The 10,276-nt window shown below is 39.5% G+C and overlaps 1 protein-coding gene and 1 long non-coding RNA gene across 2 annotated transcripts; both read left to right on the top strand.

The window, feature by feature from the left end:
• Nucleotides 1-3,406: 3,406 nt before the first annotated feature.
• Nucleotides 3,407-4,033, top strand: LOC145219603 (uncharacterized). The gene has a single exon (XM_080086947.1). The coding sequence runs from the start codon at nucleotides 3,461-3,463 to the stop codon at nucleotides 4,031-4,033; it is 573 nt and encodes a 190-aa protein (XP_079943073.1). The 5' UTR covers nucleotides 3,407-3,460.
• Nucleotides 4,034-8,269: 4,236 nt separating this feature from the next.
• Nucleotides 8,270-9,283, top strand: LOC145219059 (uncharacterized). The gene is made up of 2 exons (XR_013857836.1): nucleotides 8,270-8,585; nucleotides 8,660-9,283. It is a non-coding gene; the product is annotated as an uncharacterized LOC145219059 (long non-coding RNA).
• The last annotated feature ends 993 nt before the right edge of the window (nucleotides 9,284-10,276 follow it).

Here is a 10,276-nt window from a genome sequence, read left to right as displayed (position 1 = left end):
TCCTACAGTTATTCTTAACATGGTTTAAAATACCTATACGACAGTGATGTAAAACCTTACGCTTTAATATAGCAGTAAGTATGAAAAGCATCAACATTTTAAACCATGTTATAAATAACATACGGATTTCCTGAAATCGGTTTAAGCAACTGCTCTACAAAAATAATGGATGTGGTATACACTTTCTTTTCCTAGACGTACCTTTCCATAGTTCGCGCCACGCAATATATGGCGTTTGTGTAGCTACTGCTAATATACAATCGGAAGCAATTCAGTTGCCCGTTTCTGACCACACTTAGTGTCGAAAGCATATGAAGAAATACATTTTAAACTCTGTGAGACCAGGGCTACTCAAACTTTCTTGCTCTGCGGCCCCATTTTGAAACAGAAAGTTCTACGCGACCCCTTGATGGGTATGCTGTAAAGAAATATATATATATATATATATATATATATATATATATATATATATATATATATACCATCTAATAGTTCCTAAAAAGCCTAAATTGTTTTCTGACTTGATACACAGAATGACAGTCTTAGTTTTTATGACGTAATAATCTATATTGTGACGCTTGTGCTATCTGTCTTTTCGCATTGTTTGCGCACAATAGGAGCATATGGCTATTAGGCTGGCAATACTCTTTGAAGTTTTACAAAATATGTTTAGAGCAGTTTGAATTGACGGGAATGATGTTTAAACAATAAATGTACGCACGTATACTATTTACTGTGACTGACATAATAACCCATAATGTTTCGCGACCCCAAAATTATATTACACGACCCCAATTGAGGTCGCGACCCACTGTTTGAGAAGCCCTGTGTTAGACGATGATAGTTTGCTTTGTTTGTGGCCATGTGCCTGCTATAAGTCCATCATTTTGAGGTGTTAACTCAGTATAGCTTTATTACGATACTTGTTAAAACATTCGTTTATTTACCTCTAAGTAGATCTCCCGAGCGGTGTTGAATAATAACAAAAAATGAGGAAAAGAAATTATTTAACCGCTTTTACCTTCATGAAGTCAACTGTAGGATTTTAGGTGATTTTTCCTTCTTGGGCCCGAACTTTTTTTGCTGTATGTCAGTGCTGTTATTTTGATAAATAATTTCAGGAGCGATATACACATAAACTGGTAACATACAAACACGATTGAAATCAGCTCGTTCAACAACAAACAAAATAAAAAATGAGATTTTACAGAAAGCAAATCCTAATACACTTTTGGCGAAAAATTTCGGAAACTTCGCTGACAACTAAATCGCCCAATTTTGTCGCAGTGACGTCATGAGGTCGCCATAGCTTGTGGTCACGCTTGGTTAATGTTGCTGCCCTGAACTCACAATCAGAGTTGAACTGCAAAACTCGGTGATTCCCCACATCACAAACAAACACGTTGTCATGACAATCGCACGTGACGCCGGCCGGGTACTTCATCTCGTACCCACAACCGCTTAGGGGGCGGATCAGGTGTATGGGGTTCCCATAAGGGTCAAAAACCACCACCTGGTTTTCAAGGTGGTTTGGCACCACAACGTAGCCTTTACTGTTGCAGCAAATTCGCAGGAGGTCGCCCTTGATGCCCGGATGAAAAACTTTCCAAGAGTCTGCCATCTTTTGAACACGTAGAAATCCGCATCTTGCGTCTGCATGACAGAAAAATCAAATGTTTAACCTTATCTTCACACAACTGCAATAATGTTACGTTATAAGTTCAACATTCTTTACAAATCATTCTTATATTCGTTATTCAGACTTATAGATTAGCTGAGTCTATATTTCTTCTATTCACTGGCCTGTTACCATTAACAACTAAAGTTAAAGAATACTAAGAAAAAGTTTCAGCGGATGTACAAACTGAATTGAATGTGCTCTTAATTTGAAACTTACCTGTCAATAGCAACGATTCGGTCCATATTGTCTACAGCGATACAAGACGTTGAACCGATCACACCCGGTCCGAAGCTGCTTATTTTTCGGCCTTCGGGAGAGAAATCCGAATCCTCGAAGTCGCGTCCAAACCAACGCAATTAATACATGTTCCCGTCCCTAAAAACCTGGACACCTTGCGCTTGGAAGTTAAATCCCTCCATAGTGGTACTTCTGTAAAGAAGAGAGAATGCGAGATCCAGATCATAAATTTGTGTTAAATTAATTCTTTTTTTTTACACCAACAATTAACAACTGTGGAATTAGAGCTCGTAACTATCGTAATCTTCAGTGTTTTAAACTTAGCTACTCACATTGGTTTTCGCTTTAACAAGTCAATTACCTGTACGCGTTTGTTCCAAAGGTCACATACATACAGGATTTTGCCATCCTTGCTGGTGGTAAAATGTTGTACCCAGCCCCCGCACTGACCTGGGACCTTTCCTTTTCTCCCCACCTATAAAGTGTGTGCGGTTTAAGTTAAACTATTTAGTAATGCAAACTCCACATCAATGTTTTTACATTAGCGAAAGTTGGATAGATTTCAATGAACAAAACTAGGAAGATATGGGTATGTTTTTCCTACCTCAAAATTGTAATTCACATAACCCTGAACAGGAATAGGTTTTGCAGGTGGGACTCCCACTTCTGAATAGGAATCTTCTCCTGCTTGTAAACCATCACCACTACGAGAAAATCCTAAATGGTATGACATCATCAGGTTTGCATCCACCGGACTAATAAAGTTTAACTTAGGCTAAGAAAATGCAAAATCTAAAATGTAATATTTTCGTTTGTATTGCGTTTTTCGACGAATAATGCCTGAAAGCCACTTGTTTTCACTTTTTCAGAAAAAGCGTCCAAATCAAATTAGTAAAATCAAGCACTTCTTACACAAGCTTTTAGATTCTTAAGATGACTACGACTTGCGTGTATGCTTTTTTTGAACGCGTTGCTCCAATACAAACAAGTATAATATGGACATGCGGTTATTGTAATGCTGTGTTACCATTGTTCTAGATGACGTCATACTTCCTGTGACGCTCTGTAGGGGTTGCCAGATATATAGACAACGGCAATAAAACTGTTAAGTAGCATGTAATAAAGACGCAACCTGTAGGCACACCACAACCCTGATAGAAACGACCAATGTACAAATCCTATGACCCTTGCTGATACATGGCCGAATTGTTTTAGCATACATGCAATTTCCATAACTGCCAGTGTCGTTTTCGTTGTTGTCACTAAATGCAACACAAAAGTGTCAACAACAGAAAGTTATTGCAAACCTATTCTAACTGCTACATTTGACTCTTGCTTTATATTGTGGCGACAACTGGGTGTTTTCCCCAACTGCGTTAACCATTCACGCGTAACCGAACCGCACAATACGTCACGTGCCTTTTTCTATTTGCAAGGTGTTTTGTCTCGCCCTTTCTGCTTTGTGTTCATTCGATATTTGATCTAGCGCAAATAAACAGCGCTACAGTGGTGACCCCGTAACCTGAGAACGAATTTCTCAGGATGGAAGAGCATGCAGTGTCTTTAAAGTTGCCGACATTTTTGGCCGCGCAACCGCGTGTTTGGTTTAATCAAGCAGAAGCACAGTTTGCTTTGCGGAAAATAATTGACGATAAAACAAAGTTTAATTACGTGGTTTCTGCATTGGATCAAAACACAGCACAACGTCTAATTGATTTGTTGGAACATCCGCCTGCAGAAGAAAAACATGAAGCGCTTAAGCAGCAACTGTTGGACACATATTCTCTTTCAAAGCAAGAGAGAGCCGCTCGTCTTTCAAATTTGCCTGATTTAGGGGACGGAAAGCTTTCAGCCCTAATGGATGAAATGCTGGTTTTATTAGGCGATCACAAGCCGTGTTTCCTTTTTGAGCATATATTTTTAGAACAAATGCCAGAAGACATCAGAATTATTTTGGCAAATGAGAACATCGACGACCTTCGAAGTTTCGCCAAGAGGCCAGATGTTTTATGGCAAGCAAGGCACGACCCAAATTTTATTGTTTCAAAAGTGCAGAGTCAAAGCAACACCTCTGCTTTTGATCCGCGTGGAGACGGGCTTTGTTTTCTACATTAGCGCTTTGGGCCCAAGGCATGTCCATGTATTTGTCAGGGAAACGAGCCAGCCGGCCGCCCATTGACTGCGACGGCCGGCAGGCAAAACCGACTCTTTTTCGTGTCAGACCGCAACACATGAGCCAACTTCTTAATCGACAGTTGTGCTGAAGTAAGTGTGCTACCTGCAACTGGACAGGATCGTCGCTCAAACAGACCTGGTGTTTCACTAAAAGCAGCCAATGGAACTAGTGTGCGTACGTACGGCTTCAAAGTTTTAAGTTTGCATCTTTCCATTGGTAGATTTGCTTGGAAAATTGTAATAGCCGATGTATCTCGGCCCCTGCTGGGCATCGTTTTTTTTGCATGCAAATGGGTTGCTTGTCGACGTCAAGCGCCATCGACTGTGGCATCCGAGTTCTGCAGATATTGTGAATTCTTCTAAGACAGTGAATTCAGCGGGTGACATAATGTCATTTGCAGTACAACCAACTTACACCAAACTACTTTCAGAATTCCCCAATCTGACCAAAAGTAGCTTTTCTGACTCACAACCCAAGCATCAGTTAGAGCACTTTAATATTACAAATGGGCCGCCAGTCCATGCCAGGGCAAGGCGTCCGCCCCCTGAAAAATTGAAGATTGCCAAACAGGAATTTCAACACTTGCTTGACCTAGGAATCGTGCGGCGTTCTTCGAGTCTCTGGTCATCGCCTTTACACATGGTGCCCAAAGCATCCGGCGGTTGGAGGCCCTGTGGTGACTACACTTGGTTCGTGGTTATCACCAAGTGCCTGTTGCGCCAGTTGATGTACCAAAGACTGCAGTAATTACCCCATTCGCTTTGTTCGAATTCTTGCGTATGCCATTTCGATTAAAAAACGCAGCACAAGCTTTCCAGCGTTTAATGGATTTCGTCTGCCAAAATTTACCTTTTGCTTTTGTTTATCTTGACGATATTCTTGTGGCCAGCAAAACTTCAAGTGAGCATATTGACCATCTACGACAACTGTTCAAAAGATTAGACAGCCATGGGCTTATTATTAACACTGCGAAGTGCAGGTTCGGCAGACACAAATTGATTTTCTTGAACATCAAGTTAATGTTCATGGGGCCAAGCCCTTGCCGGAAAAAGTGGAGGCAATACGAAGATTCAAACGCCCAACAACAATTGCAGGTTTACAGCAATTTAGTGGTAATAAATTTTTATCATCGATTCATACCATCAGCTGCTACCATAATGTTGTTACCCATATACAAAGCTCTGTCTAATAAGCCAAAGATTTGACGTGGACAGAAAGCCTTCAAACCGCTTTTGATGAAGCTAAAGACGCACTTGCAAATGCTACGCTACTTAACCACCCAGGGCTCGAGGCAAAAACCGCTTTAATCGTGGACGCTGCCGGGTTTGCTGTTGGCGCAGTTTTGGAGCAGCTAATCGACAGTCAATGGAGACCTTTGGCGTTTTTTAGCAAATGCCTACGGCCAGCTGAGCTTAAGTACAGCACCTTTTACCGCGAGCGGCATTGTATTTGGCTGTCCGCCATTTTAAATATTTTTTGGAAGGAATATCTTTCACCGCGTACACGGACCATAAACCACTCACATTTGCCATTAATAAAGCTACATATCCGTGGTCAGCACGTCAGCAACGACACCTTTCATACATTTCAGAGTTTACCACTGATATTAAACATATTGACGGTAAAAACAAACATGTTGCTGATGCACTCTCCAGGTCCTTGCTCGCAAGTGTTTCTGACTGTGTTAATTTTGATTACATGTTATTGGCTCCGCCAAGCAAGAAGCTCATAACGAGATGCAACCTTATCGCACCTCTATTACTAAGCTGAAGTTCAAAGGACTTTGTTATTGTTCGCGAATAAATGCATTTGGTCCGTTGATTCTGTAAATGACTACTATTGCAAGCACATGAGATTTTTTAAAATGCCACACAATTTACTTACCCACGAAATCACTAAATAAGATTTCAGTATACCTTTAAGGTCCCGACCAAATCGCTTCACATATTTTTTTTTTTTAAAGAATCATTTTTGTTGATGTTGGGCACAAAACATCATTATAAAAATAACAAATTCGAACTTGGTGATTTACTTTAGTGGAGAACCACTGTGCTAGAGCAACTGGATTGCCCGATTTGGCATTCCAGCAGATATTTCTTTAGATCGTGGGGCGCAATTCACTTCAGAACTGCGGTCAATGATGAATCAGCTTTTAGGCATTAAGCTTCATAAAACCACGGCTTTCCACCCGCAAGCAAACGGGCTCGTGGAACGATTTCATAGACACTTAAAAAGTGCCCTCATGGCCAGTATCCCAGTTCAAATTGGCTTGATGAGTTACCATGGGTACTTCTAGGAATTAGAACCATACCTAAAGAAGAGTTACAAGCATCGTCCGCTCAGCTTGTATATGGTGTGCCGATACGGATACCGGGAGACATCGTCCCACTGAAAAATCCTTCGTCAGATTTAGCAACACTTCTCCCTACTCTGGAAGATACGATTTCAAAGCAGGCTCCGGTCCGTATGTCCCGCCATGGTCTTAAAAACTCAGCTATTCCAGCTAATTTGTCAACAACAAAGTTTGTGTTTATCAGGAAAGATTCCCATCGACCGCCATATGAGGGTCCCTACAAAGTCATTGAGACCGGCGAGAAGTCTTTCATAGTGGATTTGGGTGGGCGACCACAAACCGTTTCGGTTGACAGACTCAAACCAGCACAGGTCGATTTAACTATGCCTGTTCAGGTTGCACAACCCCCAAGAAGAGGACGGCCCCCGAAGAAAAACGCATGCAATGCCTTCGCGAGAATGCGACCAGACGTCAACCATTTTTGTCGCGCATTGTACGATTCTGGAGGGGGGCTGTGTGGCGACAACTGGGTGTTTTCCCCAACTGCGTTAACCATTCACGCGTAATCGAACTGCACAATACGTCACGTGCCTTTTTCTATTTGCAACGTGTTTTGTCTCGCCCTTTCTGTGTTGTGTTTATTCAATATTTGCACTTGCGCAAGTAAACAGCGCTACAATATCATAAAATGGAAACAGCATGGCTACACACTGTCCTTTGCATCAACTTAAAAAATAAATTTTCCTTTGACGAAATATCCTCATAACAGACTGCACATCTACGCCTGTGAATTGCTTTTTCTTATAACAGCAAGCACAATACAACCACGAGTTTACACGCTGTTCGATGCTTGAAACGTTTAAATCAAAACATAACAACACCTGTGGGAGGCATTTGTACAGATTCAGTCTTATTGGAAGTTTAAAAGACACATGTTGACGCACACCAATGAGAAACCTCATCGATGTGAAGTTTGTGAAAAAACATTTCAACGTGGTGAACATTTGAAGGCACATGTCAATTCACTCAACACAAAAAGGCAATAAACAGAGTTGCAAGGTTGTGATTCGTAAAAGGCATTACGCTTTACCCCGGCAAATACTTCATTGATAGCAAGTTGGAATAACGAAATGACATGCGAAGACTCAACATCAAAAGTTCTGGAATGGCGGGCGCGTGAAAGGGACAAAAATTGCACAGCCAATAAGATAGTATAATTAAAAATGAGGGTAATAAAATTGCTAAAGTTTTGATTGGTATGTTTCTTTGTTTACCACCAAAGTAATATAATAATTATACATTTTGTTGATTTTTTTTGCCTCAGCGATTTGATTTCATTAGCAATTGACGAAAGTATCAATAGAGTGTTTGTTCTTAACTTATTTTTTACTGCGATGTCCGTATAAATTAATACCTCATTCAATGTGGAGGGTATTGGGAATTATAACAAACGAAAGCTATTTTTCACTTTCTTAAAGGGAAAGTATTTTATGTCGTTTTTCTCCAGGAAACGTACTCTTCAGTTGAAATAGAATTGGGTAACAAAATAGATTGGGCACATAGCTCTACCCGTAGTAAAGGCAATCCTGCTCACAAAAAGGCAATCTTGCTCACAAAAAAAGATTCGCACTCACCCAAAGTCGTAAGACGAGGGGGTGACTTTAACATGACTTTGCAGGAAAATGTAGACAAAAGTGACGGGTCTCCTAATCCCAATCGTAAATCACGTAAAAGAAACCTTTCACTTTCACATTTTGCTTTCTACATTTTGTGATGAGAAAGTCAGTTTGTTGATTTTAGTTGTTTATCAGCGTTTTAGGATTGACGTTTTCTTTAATTCAACATTTTTAAAAAATGTAATACTGAAATAAAACACCCTAGTAACTGAGGGTATTAGTTTGTAACAAATCATATTTTTGCAACTGTTCAACAGGAAATATTTTTGTAACTCTTTGGGTTAAAAGTAATAACCAGTGTTATGTATGTTCGTTTACTCTATGTATTTAAAGGTCAATATACATAAATTTTTTGTTACGCCATTGCTTTCACCACTGGATAGCATTGAATGGTCTTACGAAATTTTTAAAATGATATTAGAACAAATGGAAGACTAGTGTTTTTTTACTCATCCCCATTGTTTGAATGGAATTTTGAGAAGTTTTGCAGGATTTCTCTTGCTGAAATGTGTTATTTTGATGGTAAGGTATAAGGTCTATTTTAACTTGTAGAGGGCTGACTAACAGTAACCTTATTATAAAATCTTAACGATTAGATGCTTTTCCTGCCACACTTCATCAGAGCTTGACCTCCTCGGCATAACTGTGGAGTTTGTTCATGGTTTACAGGATTTGAAGAATGGTTGCTATAACGCTTAAAATTAATGTACATATTGCTGACATTGGTACCATTAAAAAGTCTTTTATGCTAGCAGTAAATTGTTAACCAGGATTTGGATCTGTTTAAAGCAGTATTCAAAGATTTTATACCAGCACATCAGTCGTATTTTGTTTTCTTTTGGTTATGTGGTATGACTTGTTTTTTTATCTGGTATGGCGTTTTGGTCTTTTTATTGACATGTGTTCTCCGGAAACGGTCATGCATAACAGATGTGAAATTTCTGTATTTTTTTCGCTCTCATTGGAACGCTGAGTACGTGCTACTTGATTTTGTGTTTCTGTGATTAGATGTATTCAGGTCTGCAGAATCCAAAACAAACTGTACTCTCACGTGCTATCTGCCCGTGTTTGTATTTTTTTGATTTGTTCTAGAAATGCTTACAATGTGACACAGTCTAGCACTAAACTGATTTTTTTTTAGTGCACCCCCGAAATGCGCCTATTCTGCATCTGCTGAGTTGTTGTTTATTTTTATTTCGCTAATAAAAATTAGACTCTGTCTTTGCGTTGCATGTCTCTTAACCCTTGGCAGTAAGCAATTGGATTAATGTGTGCGAAATATTGATATGACCGACATTAGGGTTATTTAACAGTTATCCTGGAAGGGTATTTTTGACGTTGTTTACTTGTAGTTCCCTAATCTGCGTTCATCCACTGACTGTAAACAGTTGCGCTGTTCAATTTCAGAAGTTAGAACACCGGGGTCATATAATGACGCGACTTTCTGATACAGTGTGTGCTATATGAATTTGAAACACTATCCTTCATTTTTTGAATAATTCTATGGAAGCCAAACCAACGGCGATGCGGAAGAAACTCGTCAACAAGGTTTGCAAACAGAGGGTTAAAAATCTTAACTACAATAATACATACAGGAAAAGGAAATTTCTCATCACGCGTGCCAAACAATTGCAACAAGCCGATGCCACAATAGTCAACAAGTCAAATTTCACCATGGACTTTACCGCGATTTGAAAGTTCGAAGCAACCCTTCGCTTTAAGGGTCTACGAGCCTGCAAATCAGAAAAGGAACAACAAGTTTTAAATGTTCTCGGATTACCAAAAGATTATTGCAAGGGAACTAGAAAAATTTCGAACCCTGAGAAATAAATCGACAGATCTCGAACACAATCATCAAAACCAATTTGTGATTTTCTTGTTTAAATTTTTATTGCAAAAATTTTTTATTGCAAACTGTCGGGTTCTCATTCGGACTATTAATTTAAATCATGTGATGGTATTGTTTCGCCATCATCACTTTATTGACAATCGACCTAAATTCCCATTTGTCACTACATCTGTGCAGTTACGTCATCGTCACTTGCTTTACTATATGTGCATGATACCTGAGACACTAAATAACCAGAACTTAATTGAACTAAGAACCAGACTTAACGACTTAACATGAAACTGAATTAGACAGATCTTAATTCAACAGACAAGACCAGAACTAACTCACTTTGTGTTGCATATTATCTTAAATAAGTGTCGGT

Source organism: Phallusia mammillata, chromosome 3, assembly GCF_965637545.1.
Source record: "Phallusia mammillata chromosome 3, kaPhaMamm4.hap1.1, whole genome shotgun sequence".
Lineage (NCBI taxonomy): Eukaryota > Metazoa > Chordata > Ascidiacea > Phlebobranchia > Ascidiidae > Phallusia > Phallusia mammillata.
This window is presented reverse-complemented; position numbering and strand designations above follow the sequence as displayed.

Coding starts and splice junctions, on each gene's coding strand:
- LOC145219603 (XM_080086947.1), top strand. CDS start 3,461: ATGGAAGAGCATGCAGTGTCTTTAAAGTTGCCGACATTTTTGGCCGCG.